Raw genomic sequence first — 16690 nt, 5'->3', positions numbered from 1 at the left:
GGAATATGCAGCACCGGCATGGAATCCGAACCTTGTGAGGCATAAAACCAAAATTCAAAAAGTATAGAAGTTTGCAACAAGACTAGTGTCAGACTAAGAGGATTAAGCTAAGAGGACAGACTAATGGAACTAAATCCAAACTCTAGAGGATAAAATAGTAGATATGATCACAAAATACAAGATACCGAGGGGGAATAGACAAGGTGGGCAAGGACAGCCTCTTAAAATTAAATGTGTAGGACAAGAGGCCACAGGTGGAACCTGGAAATGCAAATGAGCCGAAGCAATATAAGAAAATATCCTTACTATGTATTGGTAATCACGAAGTGGAGTGCACTGACAGAAGTTGTGGAAGCCAGCTCTATCCAGAGCTTTAAGGCCAGCTTCGACAAAGAACTTGAACGTCAGAATAGTTAAATGATAACGCATCAGGTACAAGGCCAATAGACGGGGCAAAAAGAGCAAGAATATGAGTCCTTGCTCTTTTCGCCCCGTCTACTGGGAGGGCAAAAAAGGCCCTAATTTGAAAATGAAAAATAATTGAAAATAAATTTTGGATTTTTTTTCTCTAAAACAGCAAGTTAAGGGTCCTCTGGTAGGTTAGGAGGGCAGGATGTTTTCCTAAGGTTCCAAAACGTCATGAAAACCGTTAATTGAAAGTTTCCTCACCTAACCTAACAGCCTAAGTCAAAAGACCCAAAACAGAGAACGGAACAGTACGTTACTTTCAAGAGTCGATCCCATTTTTAATTACGTTATTTTTTAACCTGTGTGCGCATACGAGCGAAAAGTGATGTTATTTGTGCGAGGACGGGTTGCATCTACCTGACAGCCCAGTAGGGGGAGCCGAGCACCATGGGAGACTCGTCTATCCAGGTCCAGCCGTGTCCCTTCTCCATCTGGCGCCCACCCAGCCAGAAGTCCGTAGTCAGCTCTGCAACGCAACAGAGACGCATCTTCTACAATATGAACAACTTGTCAATTCGTATATGTTAAACTTGTTTGAGACAAACAATTTGCCCCTGTAAAGAAAAAAAGTATTAAATACACAGATATGTTAAATCGGAGCCTCAAAGCCTCAATTTTGAGATGTTTCAGAAGCATGTTGTAATAAATGAGTCGGGTCTGAAAAACGGCTAAAACTGTACTTTAAGCTGACGACGTCCCTTTACACATTACACCTTAACATTAAAACGCTCACCCTAATACTTTAAGCGTTGACTTGGGTAAGCTTAACCAATGTAGGTCCATCCTTTAATGAGGAGCCTGACGATCAATAGGACACGCACAGGTCAGGTGCCCAAAGGTTCAAAGCCTCTCCTTCATGTAGTTAATAATGAGTAATTGCGGTCGACGGGATCCACACTTACATATGTTAGACATAAATATATACAGAATAAATGTCATCACAAAAACCTAGAGAACATATTTTTGGTTTAGCTTTAAAATTAATATACAAGTCTTATCTACACTCACGTTATGTACTTTAACTGTGATCTTATGAATAAATCTTAATCTTAAGAATAATTGAAGTAGCCCTCAAGAAAGAACGGAGAACATTGTCAAAAGAAGGTATTGAACCCTCAGCACTGGTCGTAAACATAACAATATTATCATAGAATATAAGTGCAACAGATTCCTTCCGAGACCTTCAAAACATTGTTTTTTTTTGACAATATTAAATAAAACTCCTCTGAAAAATAAAAAAATATCTTGTAAGCAATCGTCTTACATCTATGTGTTAATAAAACTGAAGATGATAGAGGCAGTGAGAAGCCAGACATAAAGAAGTGATGGGAAGTGAAGGTACTGACGGTGCTCCTGCAGGTGTTGGAGGACGGTGGAGAAGTGACTGACGCTCTTGAAGGTGAGGAGGTCGCCGTTGATCACCTTGCAGAACGCCCGCGCCTCCCCCCAGCTCACCTGAGTCAACACAAACATCACTTGAAAACTATTACTGTAAGTGTCATCAGTTCAAAAGGACATCTTTAGGTAGGTCTTAGTTATATATCGTGTGTCTCTACCCTACCATTCATAATTAAAGTGTAATTATTGTCTAACGTACAATAGGGGAGAGAGACAGAGACAGATAGACAGGCAGACAGACAGACAGAGACAGAGACAAATAGACAGAGACAGAGACAAACAGACAGAGACAGACAAAGACAAAGAGAGTACCTTGCCAACAGAGAAGACGGAGAGGCACTGTTCCCCGACGACAGTGTACATGTCTGGACAGTCTGGGTGGTTGATGGTGTTGTTAAGGATGGCCACCAGATCATCACCCAGCAGCTCGCTCCGTCGCCAGCTCTGCTCTGCACCAGCACCAAACCAGTCGTTAAACACACACTCTCTCATACTATTTCACCACCAACGGTAGAAATGACAGGTAAAACCCGGTCATATATTCACTAATATTGCAGCCTCGACCGTGCAACAAAGCGATCTGCGCTCGAGATGGCAAAGATGACATCAGTGATGTCTTAGTGGCAAGACTTACCTTGGGCGTCGGCGTCAGGCAGGATGATGGAGGTGAAGGACTGGACGGTGTTGTCGAGCAGCACCTGTGGTGATGGGCAGAACTTCAGGGTATACACTGCTGGAGCATGTGGAGCATGTGCTACATGAGCGGATGAGTGGGGGAAGAGGTGAGGTATGAGGCACACCGGGAGTGGTATGAGGTTGGAGTGCAGTGTGAGTTACAAGTGACATGAGGCTGATGGGAGATGAGAACAGCAGTATAAGTCATATGAGGATAGGGGTGAGGCGTCAGATACAATATAAATGGCATGAGGGTGAGGTGTCAATTGCAACACTAATAGTTGCAGTATGATGCAGGTCGGGGCACAGACGAGACACACAAAGATACTCACTCTGCACATCTTGGGGTCGACGTCGCCCTCGCAGGGTGGGTCGCTCTGCTGGCAGTAGTTGAGGACCCGCATACACTCCATCTGACCATTCCTGCGGCAGTTAACCTCGCCCTTGTCACACGTGTAGTGCGACTTGAACGCCTGCAATACAGATCTATAATCGCTCTACTCCTCCTCCTGCTGCTCTCTGAACATACAGATTTATTTTCAACCATTAACGTGTATATGGTTGTATATTATATACCTGATCAAAATATGCTCTACTTGCTGGGGAGGAAACACAGCAGCAGCTACATGACAGTGGCAGGAGGAGGAAGGATAGCAACTGTCAGTGCAGGAAGGGGGAGTTGCAGCTTCAAGTACAGTGCAGGAAGGGGGAGTTGCAGCTTCAAGTACAGTGTAGGAAGAACATTTGCAGGCTAAGGCTCACGTCCTCTCACACGACACCCTCGCATTTTGACGTCAAAATTCACAAGCGGAGATATAAAGGAGTACCAGAAATCACAGCGGCTCACATTCACGTTTTCTATGAAGCGTCGATAGGTTAAGTTGGGTTTATGAGCTTCAGTGCACTGTCCGTTGTGGCGCGACTCTGGAGGACGGTCTGGGCTGAGACAAAACACACAAAGAGCATTTTGGGCTTCAAGCATACTGCAGGAAGAGAGAGGATTTAGGCCTCAGAGTACACAAACAACATTTCAGATTGCAAGAAAATGTGCAAGAGAAACATTTGAAGGAAGAACATTTTCAACTGCAAGTATTGAGGAACAGTTCCAGTTGAATATTTAGTGCAGGACGGACGTTTTCAGCTGAGGTTCAGTTAAAGAAACAGTAACATTTGCAGCTGCAGGTAGAGTGCAGGAGGAACATCAACAGCTGTGGGTAGAGTGCAGGAGGAGCATCAACAGCTGTGGGTAGAGTGCAGGAGGAGCATCAACAGCTGCGGGTAGAGTGCAGGAGGAGCATCAACAGCTGTGGGTAGAGTGCAGGAGGAGCATCAACAGCTGTGGGTAGAGTGCAGGAGGAGCATCAACAGCTGCAGGTAGAGTGCAGGAGGAGCATCAACAGCTGTGGGTAGAGTGCAGGAGGAGCATAAACAGCTGCAGGTAGAGTGTAGGAGGAGCATCAACAGCTGCAGGTAGAGTGCAGGAGGAGCATCAACAGCTGTGGGTAGAGTGCAGGAGGAGCATCAACAGCTGCAGGTAGAGTGCAGGAGGAGCATCAACAGCTGTGGGTAGAGTGCAGGAGGAGCATCAACAGCTGTGGGTAGAGTGCAGGAGGAGCATCAACAGCTGTGGGTAGAGTGCAGGAGGAGCATCAACAGCTGTAGGTAGAGTGCAGAAGGAGCATCAACAGTTGTGGGTAGAGTGTAGGAGGAGCATCAACAGCTGCAGGTAGAGTGCAGGAGGAGCATCAACAGCAGCAGGTAGAGTGCAGGAGGAGCATCAACAGCTGCAGGTAGAGTGCAGGAGGAGCATCAACAGCTGTGGGTAGAGTGCAGGAGCATCAACAGCTGCAGGTAGAGTGCAGGAGGAGCATCAACAGCTGTAGGTAGAGTGCAGGAGGAGCATCAACAGCTGCAGGTAGAGTGCAGGAGGAGCATCAACAGCTGTGGGTAGAGTGCAGGAGGAGCATCAACAGCTGCAGGTAGAGTGCAGGAGGAGCATCAACAGCTGTGGGTAGAGTGCAGGAGGAGCATCAACAGCTGCTGGTAGAGTGCAGGAGGAGCATCAACAGCTGTGGGTAGAGTGCAGGAGGAGCATCAACAGCTGCAGGTAGAGTGCAGGAGGAGCATCAACAGCTGCAGGTAGAGTGCAGGAGGAGCATCAACAGCTGCAGGTAGAGTGCAGGAGGAGCATCTACAGCTGCAGGTAGAGTGCAGGAGGAGCATCAACAGCTGCAGGTAGAGTGCAGGAGGAGCATCAACAGCTGTGGGTAGAGTGCAGGAGGAGCATCAACAGCTGCTGGTAGAGTGCAGGAGGAGCATCAACAGCTGTGGGTAGAGTGCAGGAGGAGCATCAACAGCTGCAGGTAGAGTGCAGGAGGAGCATCAACAGCTGCAGGTAGAGTGCAGGAGGAGCATCAACAGCTGCAGGTAGAGTGCAGGAGGAGCATCTACAGCTGCAGGTAGAGTGCAGGAGGAGCATCAACAGCTGCAGGTAGAGTGCAGGAGGAGCATCAACAGCTGTGGGTAGAGTGCAGGAGGAGCATCAACAGCTGCAGGTAGAGTGCAGGAGGAGCATCAACAGCTGTAGGTAGAGTGCAGGAGGAGCATCAACAGCTGCAGGTAGAGTGCAGGAGGAGCATCAACAGCTGTGGGTAGAGTGCAGGAGGAGCATCAACAGCTGCAGGTAGAGTGCAGGAGGAGCATCAACAGCTGCAGGTAGAGTGCAGGAGGAGCATCAACAGCTGCAGGTAGAGTGCAGGAGGAGCATCAACAGCTGCAGGTAGAGTGCAGGAGGAGCATCAACAGCTGTGGGTAGAGTGCAGGAGGAGCATCAACAGCAGCAGGTAGAGTGCAGGAGGAGCATCAACAGCTGTGGGTAGAGTGCAGGAGGAGCATCAACAGCTGCAGGTAGAGTGCAGGAGGAGCATCTACAGCTGCAGGTAGAGTGCAGGAGGAGCATCAACAGCTGTGGGCAGAGTGCAGGAGGAGCATCAACAGCAGCAGGTAGAGTGCAGGAGGAGCATCAACAGCTGTGGGTAGAGTGCAGGAGGAGCATCAACAGCTGCAGGTAGAGTGCAGGAGGAGCATCAACAGCTGTGGGTAGAGTGCAGGAGGAGCATCAACAGCTGCAGGTAGAGTGTAGGAGGAGCATCAACAGCTGCAGGTAGAGTGCAGGAGGAGCATCAACAGCTGCAGGTAGAGTGTAGGAGGAGCATCAACAGCTGCAGGTAGAGTGCAGGAGGAGCATCAACAGCTGTGGGTAGAGTGCAGGAGGAGCATCAACAGCTGCAGGTAGAGTGCAGGAGGAGCATCAACAGCTGTGGGTAGAGTGCAGGAGGAGCATCAACAGCTGCAGGTAGAGTGCAGGAGGAGCATCAACAGCTGTGGGTAGAGTGCAGGAGGAGCATCAACAGCTGTGGGTAGAGTGCAGGAGGAGCATCAACAGCTGCAGGTAGAGGGCAGGAGGAGCATCAACAGCTGTGGGTAGAGTGCAGGAGCATCAACAGCTGCAGGTAGAGTGCAGGAGGAGCATCAACAGCTGTAGGTAGAGTGCAGGAGGAGCATCAACAGCTGCAGGTAGAGTGCAGGAGGAGCATCAACAGCTGTGGGTAGAGTGCAGAAGGAGCATCAACAGCTGCAGGTAGAGTGCAGGAGGAGCATCAACAGCTGTGGGTAGAGTGCAGGAGGAGCATCAACAGCTGCTGGTAGAGTGCAGGAGGAGTATCAACAGCTGTGGGTAGATTGCAGGAGGAGCATCAACAGCTGCAGGTAGAGTGCAGGAGGAGCATCAACAGCTGCAGGTAGAGTGCAGGAGGAGCATCAACAGCTGCAGGTAGAGTGCAGGAGGAGCATCTACAGCTGCAGGTAGAGTGCAGGAGGAGCATAAACAGCTGCAGGTAGAGTGCAGGAGGAGCATCAACAGCTGTGGGTAGAGTGCAGAAGGAGCATCAACAGCTGCAGGTAGAGTGCAGGAGGAGCATCAACAGCTGTAGGTAGAGTGCAGGAGGAGCATCAACAGCTGCAGGTAGAGTGCATGAGGAGCATCAACAGCTGTGGGTAGAGTGCAGGAGGAGCATCAACAGCTGCAGATAGAGTGCAGGAGGAGCATCAACAGCTGCAGGTAGAGTGCAGGAGGAGCATCAACAGCTGCAGGTAGAGTGCAGGAGGAGCATCAACAGCTGCAGGTAGAGTGCAGGAGGAGCATCAACAGCTGTGGGTAGAGTGCAGGAGGAGCATCAACAGCAGCAGGTAGAGTGCAGGAGGAGCATCAACAGCTGTGGGTAGAGTGCAGGAGGAGCATCAACAGCTGTGGGTAGAGTGCAGGAGGAGCATCAACAGCTGCAGGTAGAGTGCAGGAGGAGCATCTACAGCTGCAGGTAGAGTGCAGGAGGAGCATCAACAGCTGTGGGCAGAGTGCAGGAGGAGCATCAACAGCAGCAGGTAGAGTGCAGGAGGAGCATCAACAGCTGTGGGTAGAGTGCAGGAGGAGCATCAACAGCTGCAGGTAGAGTGCAGGAGTATCAACAGCTGTGGGTAGAGTGCAGGAGGAGCATCAACAGCTGCAGGTAGAGTGCAGGAGGAGCATCTACAGCTGCAGGTAGAGTGCAGGAGGAGCATCAACAGCTGTGGGTAGAGTGCAGGAGGAGCATCAACAGCAGCAGGTAGAGTGCAGGAGGAGCATCAACAGCTGTGGGTAGAGTGCAGGAGGAGCATCAACAGCTGCTGGTAGAGTGCAGGAGGAGCATCAACAGCTGTGGGTAGAGTGCAGGAGGAGCATCTACAGCTGTGGGTAGAGTGCAGGAGGAGCATCAACAGCAGCAGGTAGAGTGCAGGAGGAGCATCAACAGCTGTGGGTAGAGTGCAGGAGGAGCATCAACAGCTGCAGGTAGAGTGCAGGAGGAGCATCAACAGCTGCAGGTAAAGTGCAGGAGGAACATCAACAGCTGCAGGTAGAGTGCAGGAGGAGCATCAACAGCTGCAGGTAGAGTGCAGGAGGAGCATCAACAGCTGCAGGTAGAGTGCAGGAGGAGCATCAACAGTGTAACACTGTAAAAGTGTTTGGGTTAGTTTATTTAAAATATATATAGAATATGAGTCACAGACGGATTTGGAAAGGCGCCAGTTGTCTGCCTGAGATCTCACACCTCAAAGCGTTAATGACCTCAAGTGACCTGAGGTCAGATCATGAGAATTTCACCTTGCTTCCGCTAAGCTCTTAATTGTAGTCTGGTAGCCTTCAAACAAGCCGACGTTTGAGGAGTGGCTTGGTAGTGCCGGAGGCTATCTACTTGTGGGCGGAGTTAGCTACTAGGTTCCCCAATATAAACTCGGAGAGCTATCCAGCATGAAGCATTAACAGACAGAGCAGCAGACGAGAGAGAGAAGACGTCCCTACCAGGGAGGTTGTCGGCCGGCAGGGGCGAGACAGTCTCTGTCAAGCTACAGACCCCCCCCCCCCTCTCTATTCAACTTAGACTCAGTACTCGGTGAGTGAACATTAAGGTGACTTGGTCGTGTTTACATATGTTGTGTGATGATCAGGGGCAGTCAAGTTGTAGGGTTCTCGAATTCTTGGATGATGACTCACTTTGCATATTAAACTGGAACATTTTAATTGAATTGCTAAATTATGATACTTCATGTGAAATATAATTATGAATTTATTATTTAAATTGTGTTTAACTTTGCTCCCTAGAGCTTTGAGTTGAGGATTTGAGAAAACCTCTGTGGTTACTGGGTTCATGATATAAATGAGTACATGTTTGGAGTTGATACATGGTACAGAGGGAACATACTAATAATGAACTCATGATAACATCCTTTGAGAATTTTGTGATACAGGCAAGTTCCATTCCTTGTCTTGTATGTAATGATCATGAATGGATGGTGGCAGCATTTCGTCTTCTACTATCTACTCTTCTACTTCTACTATTTACTCTTCTACTTCTACCAATCTACACCTCTCCCTCCACCCCCTCTCTAAACTCTCACTTTCAACTAATGACCCTCCTCGCTCCTCCCACCTCTCTGCCTCTCACCCCAAACCCTCACTAATTACTTCACTATTCATTTCTTTCCTCTCGTTTTTCTCTTATACGTTTGTGGCTATGATTCAGTATTCTAGAGTTCTCTCTGGAGTTTCGGGTAACTGATCAAGTGACGGCGCCTTGTAGTCTTAGCACCTAGGTAGTCAAATACCTAGGTTACAAGGTGTTGAACGAGAGAGGTTGCCTTAGGATCTCTGGAGGGTGCTCTAGAATAGTTAGCTAACTGGGGACGGGATAACGGACTAGAGAGAGCTGTTTCCCCCGGCCTCGTTAGTTAACTGGGGGGTGGAATAATGGACAAGATAGAGCTATTTCCCCCACCCCCCGTTACAATGTTGGCAGCGGTGTTGAACAATGTTGTAGGTAGTTGGTGTTCTTTTAACATTGTTCAGTCCCACGTGTCTTTTTGCCGCTCAGGCGCTATCAGGGAGATCTTGACAGGTGTTTTACTTTCGCGATTTAGCGAGTTTTTTCAGGCTAGGAGATGGTGATTCTCTGGTGTTGTGTTTAGTGATTTTGTGAGTTTTGTGGTATTCAGGGAATGTTCACCAGAACTTGCGTGTGTAGTGATTTATGTTAGTAATAAGATTTGGCGATTTGGGAACTTAGCGGTGTTGGTAGTGCAGGTCAGCTGAGTGTGACAGGTGACCTCGCATGTCCCACGGGGACACCCAGCCACCGCTGGTCTCCAGGTCAGTGGGGAGTGGCAGGTGTAGTTCTTAAGTAGTTTTTAAGTGGTGGTTCTGCTCAGATTATTGCGATCGACTGTTTTACTCCATTTGAACGCAATAACCCGAGGTGTACTGGTCTTGTACAGCATGCTAGGGGGAGCCTTAGTATGTCAGTAGACTTCACGTTGGGGACGCTCGACGTTAGATAGTCTGGTCACAGGGGTGGCAACAGTTTGGGGTTGTTGACCGGCGGAGAAGCTAGGGAGACACTCTGGGTCACGTAGGTGGCTGTAGGTTAAGGGTGGGAGTAATGGTTAATTAAGTACTTAAGATTAGGAACGGTACAGTTAAGTTTAGGCTAGTGTTTTGTCTATTAGTGTTGATTTTTTTTTTGTGTGACAAGTTAAAAGTAGTGATGACCTTATTCTCTCTTCTCTAACTTTACTCTGTTACTGTTTTATGTTCCACCAAGTCAATATCATTCAGAGTTAATTGAATTATTAAAAATTGAAGTGTAGTTGTTGCCAGGAGGAGAGCGGTATGATAGGACTGTGTAACCCTATACAAACGACAGGGTCACACAAACATCTTGGGAACACGTATTGTCGCCTTTCTGTTCATTTCACAGGTGGGAGCCAGAAGAGAGGAGAGACGCACATACAGAAGAGGGAGACGGCTGCCTTATACCACACTCACGGCTGTTCCTCACCACCACGACGACCAGCCCCTACCTGGATGTCAGGGCCACCACCACCACCACCACCCCAGGGGACCCCAAGATGCAGCCCTCTCGGTCGGTCAACATTGGTCTACCCAGTGGACCCCAAGACGGACGGACCCCAGTGGACCCCAAGACGGACGGACCCCCAGTGGACCCCAGGTCGTTCTGCAGACGACCCCAGACGACCCAGTAATGATGGAAGAGGAGCAACAACGACTCCAGTCTGTCCCACCAACATCGGTCTACCCAGGATGGACCCCAGGACGGACAGACCCCCAATGGACCCCAGGTCGCTTGTCAAAGACCCATGGGAGGAGGAAGAGAGAAGAAAGAAGAAAGAAGAGAGAAGAAAGAAGAGAGAAGAAAGAAGAGAGAAGAAAGAAGAAGATAAGCCAAGCTGAGACACGATACCTAGTGTCCCTTGCTGGTGTCAGCATTATTGCATGGAGCGTAATTGCAAGACAGGATCGTTTGCCTTGACTGGCCGCCCCTCCTACAAGCATGTTGCTCTGTTGAGTGATTCTTCCTGTGTCATGCGGACTTGATGTGGCTGTCAGAAGTAGCTCTCTGCAGGAGGCGTGCTGGAGCAACAGGGAGGAAGAAGAGTAGGATGGGATTTCTACTGTTGGCAACTATATGAAGGTCTCGAAACTTGTAGTCCCTATAGCTGTGAAGAACCCCAATATACGTCTCTCATGGTGACTGACGTAGGGCCAATTACAGATCAGCTGGGACAACCGAATTCCACGGTCCTGTACGCAGTTCAAGTAGTAACGGCTTTCGGGTTGACCAAGGGTTGTTGTGCGTTAACGACGGAGAAACGACGGAGGCAGTTGTGTTGAAGAAAGGTGGTACAGGATTATCTACAAGACCAAGCAGTGACGTCGCCCAGCCAGAGACAATGGACGTCTGTCTATATATTTCATTTTTTAGAGTAGGATGATGTATATTTGTTTAGCTAGGATGAATTTTTTTTTCGTTAATAAAGTTGTTGCACACAGCTAGCTTGCTTTAGCAGTGTTGCAAAAACTTTATTTCGGGGAGAAGGGGAGATGTAACACTGTAAAAGTGTTTGGGTTAGTTTATTTAAAATATATATAGAATATGAGTCACAGACGGATTTGGAAAGGCGCCAGTTGTCTGCCTGAGATCTCACACCTCAAAGCGTTAATGACCTCAAGTGACCTGAGGTCAGATCATGAGAATTTCACCTTGCTTCCGCTAAGCTCTTAATTGTAGTCTGGTAGCCTTCAAACAAGCCGACGTTTGAGGAGTGGCTTGGTAGTGCCGGAGGCTATCTACTTGTGGGCGGAGTTAGCTACTAGGTTCCCCAATATAAACTCGGAGAGCTATCCAGCATGAAGCATTAACAGACAGAGCAGCAGACGAGAGAGAGAAGACGTCCCTACCAGGGAGGTTGTCGGCCGGCAGGGGCGAGACAGTCTCTGTCAAGCTACAGACCCCCCCCCCCCTCTCTATTCAACTTAGACTCAGTACTCGGTGAGTGAACATTAAGGTGACTTGGTCGTGTTTACATATGTTGTGTGATGATCAGGGGCAGTCAAGTTGTAGGGTTCTCGAATTCTTGGATGATGACTCACTTTGCATATTAAACTGGAACATTTTAATTGAATTGCTAAATTATGATACTTCATGTGAAATATAATTATGAATTTATTATTTAAATTGTGTTTAACTTTGCTCCCTAGAGCTTTGAGTTGAGGATTTGAGAAAGCCTCTGTGGTTACTGGGTTCATGATATAAATGAGTACATGTTTGGAGTTGATACATGGTACAGAGGGAACATACTAATAATGAACTCATGATAACATCCTTTGAGAATTTTGTGATACAGGCAAGTTCCATTCCTTGTCTTGTATGTAATGATCATGAATGGATGGTGGCAGCATTTCGTCTTCTACTATCTACTTTCTACAACTTCTATCTACTCTTCTACTTCTACCTATCTACACCTCTCCCTCCACCCATCTCTAAACTCTCACTTTCAACTAATGACCCTCCTCGCTCCTCCCACCTCTCTGCCTCTCACCCCAAACCCTCACTAATTACTTCACATTTCATTTCTTTCCTCTCGTTTTCTCTTATACGTTTGTGGCAATGATTCTGTAATATAGAGTTCTCTCTGGAGTTTCGGGTAGCTGATCCAGTTACGACGCCTTGTAGTCTTAGCACCTAGGTAGTCGAATACCTAGGTTACAAGGTGTTGAACGAGAGAGGTTGCCTTAGGAACTCTGGAGGTGCTCTAGAATAGTTAGCTAACTGGGGACGGGATAACGGACTAGAGAGAGCTGTTTCCCCCGGCCTCGTTAGTTAACTGGGGGGTGGAATAATGGACAAGATAGAGTTATTTCCCCCACCCCCCGTTACAACAGCTGCAGGTAGAGTGCAGGAGGAGCATCAACAGCAGCAGGTAAAGTGCAGGAGGAGCATCAACAGCTGTGGGTAGAGTGCAGGAGGAGCATCAACAGCAGCAGGTAGAGTGCAGGAGGAGCATCAACAGCTGTGGGTAGAGTGCAGGAGGAGCATCAACAGCTGCAGGTAGAGTGCAGGAGGAGCATCAACAGCTGTGGGTAGAGTGCAGGAGGAGCATTAACAGCTGTGGGTAGAGTGCAGGAGGAGCATCAACAGCAGCAGGTAGAGTGCAGGAGGAGCATCAACAGCTGTGGGTAGGGTGCAGGAGGAGCATCAACAGCTGCAGGTAGAGTGCAGGAGGAGCATCAACAGCTGTGGGTAGAGTGCAGGAGGAGCATCAACAGCTGTGGGTAGAGTGCAGGAGGAGCATCAACAGCTGTGGGTAGAGTGCAGGAGGAGCATCAACAGCAGCAGGTAGAGTGCAGGAGGAGCATCAACAGCTGCAGGTAGAGTGCAGGAGGAGCATCTACAGCTGCAGGTAGAGTGCAGGAGGAGCATCAACAGCTGTGGGTAGAGTGCAGGAGGAGCATCAACAGCTGCAGGTAGAGTGTAGGAGGAGCATCAACAGCTGCAGGTAGAGTGCCGTCAAGGCTCGAGACTGACATAGCAGAGCTCCGGGTCCTCGTCCTCGCCCTCAGCACAGTCGTTGTCGCCGTCACAGATGTAGCGGAGCTTCACGCACTTCGACTCCGACGAGCAGGCGATCTCGTCCTCCCTCAGCGTGCAGTCCAGCCCAGCTGTGAGGGGTAGAGTGTAGGGGTGAGGGGTTGAGTGTGGGGGTGAGGGGTAGAGGGGTAGAGTGTGGGGGTGAGGGGTAGAGTGTGGGGGTGAGGGGTAGAGTGTGGGGGTGAGGGGTAGAGTGTGGGGGTGAGGGGTAGAGTGTAGGGGTGAGGGGTAGAGTGTAGGGGTGAGGGGTAGAGTGTGGGGGTAGAGTGTGGGGGTGAGGGGTAGAGTGTGGGGGTGAGGGGTAGAGTGTAGGGGTGAGGGTTAGAGTGTAGGGGTGAGGGGTAGAGTGTCGGGGTGAGGGGTAGAGTGTGGGGGTGAGGGGTAGAGTGTGGGGGTGAGGGGGTAGAGTGTAGGGGTGAGGGGGTAGAGTGTAGGGGTGAGGGGTAGAGTGTAGGGGTGAGGGGTAGAGTGTGGGGGTGAGGGGTAGAGTGTAGGGGTGAGGGGAAGAGTGTGGGGGTGAGGGGTAGAGTGTGGAGGTGAGGGGTAGAGTGTAGGGGTGAGGGTTAGAGTGTAGGGGTGAGGGGTAGAGTGTCGGGGTGAGGGGTAGAGTGTGGGGGTGAGGGGTAGAGTGTGGGGGTGAGGGGGTAGAGTGTAGGGGTGAGGGGGTAGAGTGTAGGGGTGAGGGGTAGAGTGTAGGGGTGAGGGGTAGAGTGTGGGGGTGAGGGGTAGAGTGTAGGGGTGAGGGGAAGAGTGTGGGGGTGAGGGGTAGAGTGTGGGGGTGAGGGGTAGAGTGTAGGGGTGAGGGGAAGAGTGTGGGGGTGAGGGGTAGAGTGTAGGGGTGAGGGGTAGAGTGTAGGGGTGAGGGGTAGAGTGTGGGGGTGAGGGGTAGAGTGTAGGGGTGAGTATTCGTTTGCCTTAAATTTAAATTTTGCCCCGAGGGGCGAGTTTATTGGGCAGCGCCACTCATCTTGTGAGTGAACATACCGCCATAGCAGAATGTACAACACTCCCCAATAGGAAGAAAACCCGCTGGGTTGTTCATCCTGTCACTTGTACCCAGACACAGCTGGGACTTGCTTAACTGTCTCAAGTGAACAGCTCCTCAAACAAGAAGATTAACATTTATCAACCCTTAAAAGCTTACGTTATCTTGCGGGTGCAAAATGGGGAAATCTTTTAAGAACAGTATCAATATTAGACAAATAGTGTTTTCCTAACTCAAACAATGTGGGGTTTATTATTCTACAGTTATTCCTAATGTCTCTCAGGTGTTCACATTCACGTAGATAGTGGTCAAGGCGGTGTCCATCACTCTCACCACAGATTCTGCAACTTCGCTGATCAACTGTTGTTTCCATTCCAAATCTCCATGGATATTTGTATCCAAGACGGATTCTCGCTATTACAGATTCTCTCACTCGTCGTCCTCCTCTTCGGCCATACTGATTGGGATTGCCAGCTGCAACCATGTTGTACCATCGTACAGATTCACTGATTTGTGCTTCTATCCTCCTTTCCTCAGTTACCTTGTCACGGTGATGTTGCCTGATAATACCTCTAATTTGTAGTTGAGTCTTGGGTATGAAGTATTCAATATGGTCTCCTTCAGCGCCTTCAGCAGCCAGCACATCTGCTCGTTCATTCCCACATATTCCAACATGGGAGGGGATCCACAGAAACTTGATGACTCTTCCCTGATCGGTAAGTACTCTCACAGCTCTCTTGATTTCAGCGACTATTGCAAGATTTTCTGCCTGATTTTTACTTAGGCTTTGCAGTGCTGCTTTTGAATCGGTGCAAATCACTGCACCATTAGTGTTCCGTTCAAGAAACCTTAACGCCATAACAATGGCAGTTAGCTCTGCTTGCGTTGAAGAGGCATAGTTCTCAATACGTGCTTTTTCTTCATTTCTGCGTTGGAAGGTATTATCCTTGATTACCGTGTATGCTGCACCAGCCCTGCCATTGATAGGATTAGATGACCCGTCAGTGTAGATTTGATCTAGTTCATCTCCGGCTTCTTTATAAATGTCCTCGAGATACTTGTGCCTCATTTCTTGTGGTATCATGTTGGATTTTTTCATTGCCATTTCATTGATGATGATCTTGCATGAGTCATCCTCCCAGGGAGGTAACCTCTCTACAGGCAGGAGCTCACGGGCTTGCTCAAGCAGGTGAAGCTCTTCAAGGTAGCAGACTGCTCTGTGATGCCATTTTTTGCTTCTCCTGTTTCCCCCTGAAAGTAGCACAGAGCTCAGTTTTTTCTTGGCAATATCATTGTAATGGGGATCTCTGGCTATCCTAATTGCAAGCTTAGCATTCAGCTCCTGAATTCTGCTTTTAATACTGGGAAGGGACAACTCCTCTCGTAGATTAGACGTTTTGGCAGTTCTTGGGACTCCAAGAATGATTGTCATGGCTTCATTTTGAATGCTTTCAAGCCTTTTCATATCGGTTTGGGAGTAGGTGCACAGTACTGGTGCGGCATAGTCTATGACGGAGCGCACATAGGCTGTGTACATCATTTTGAGCACGGCAATTGAGGCTCCATGTCCATTCCAGGTCATAGCTTTCAGTGCCTTGAGTCGACTTTTGCATGTTCCTATGAGTTGATTGAGCTCCTCTTTCTTTCCCTTGTTAGAGCCGACAGTGACGCCAAGGTACCGGTAGTGGTCAACCCATTCAAGTGTTACACCATTAATTTGCAGTTCTTCATTTGCTCTCCGCTTGTGATGGGAGTATGCCTTCGTCTTGTTTGTGGAGAGAGTGAAACCGAGCTCAATACATTTCCTTCCGAGGAGTTCAATGGACTGTTCAATTTTTCCCAAGGTGGGAGCTTGTATTAGGACATCATCTGCATATCCCACTTGTTGTGTTCCTTCCGGAAAATCAATATTTGCAATGGCGTTCATAAGTACATTGAATAGTGTAGGGCTTAAGACTCCGCCTTGGGGGGTCCCGAGTTCCATACTCATTGTTCTGGAGACTGCTCCATTGAAGCAAACCTTGGCTTCCCTTCCTGTGAGGTAGTCTTCAACCCATTTCATGAGTCTCCCCTTGACACCCATGCATGCAAGCTCGTCCAGGATCGCAATCCCCTGTGCTTTGTCGAAGGCTCCTTTGATGTCAACAAATACAGAGTACCTAGCCGTGTCATTAACCAAGTAATTAACTATACAATTTGCTGTGCTCCGTCCTTTAACAAATCCATTGACCCCCTCCCCTAACCTGCCTATTTTGTGCAACAGTCGGTTTAGGATGATCCTTTCAAGCATCTTGCAAGTGCATGACACGAGGCTGATAGGTCTGTAATTACCAGGGTCATTAGGCTTCGGTATGGGAATAATTATTGCGTGTTTCCATTGTGTGGGCAACACTCCACTTAGGAATGACTTGTTAAACAGGTGGAGTAGTGGATTCCCAGACACTGCACACAGTGCATTGAGTATGTCGTAGGTGACGCCATCTTCACCAGGTGCTGTACTTTTACCCTTTTTCATAGCGCCCCTTACTTCTTGGGCTGTGATTGGTTCCCCATACTCGTCATCACTAGACAGTGCTCTTGTTATCCTAATTCTTCTGTCATCATGTCGCAGGAGCTGTTCCCTGCT

The 16690-nt window shown here is 48.8% G+C and overlaps 1 protein-coding gene across 1 annotated transcript in view; it reads right to left on the bottom strand.

The window, feature by feature from the left end:
* LOC123747217 (uncharacterized) overlaps positions 1–16690 on the bottom strand; it is a 30548-nt gene that overhangs the window by 4219 nt on the left and 9639 nt on the right. Inside the window, exons 2-7 of the mRNA XM_045729256.2 lie at positions 13017–13150; positions 2874–3014; positions 2501–2564; positions 2179–2315; positions 1815–1923; positions 826–934 (exon numbers count right to left, since the gene is read on the bottom strand). Coding sequence (XP_045585212.1) covers positions 826–934; positions 1815–1923; positions 2179–2315; positions 2501–2564; positions 2874–3014; positions 13017–13150 — 694 coding nt within the window. The remainder of the gene's footprint in view (positions 1–825; positions 935–1814; positions 1924–2178; positions 2316–2500; positions 2565–2873; positions 3015–13016; positions 13151–16690) is intronic.

Source organism: Procambarus clarkii, chromosome 10 (assembly GCF_040958095.1).
Source record: "Procambarus clarkii isolate CNS0578487 chromosome 10, FALCON_Pclarkii_2.0, whole genome shotgun sequence".
NCBI lineage: Eukaryota > Metazoa > Arthropoda > Malacostraca > Decapoda > Cambaridae > Procambarus > Procambarus clarkii.
Note: the sequence above shows the minus strand (reverse complement) of the source record. Positions and strands in the feature narration are given on the sequence as shown.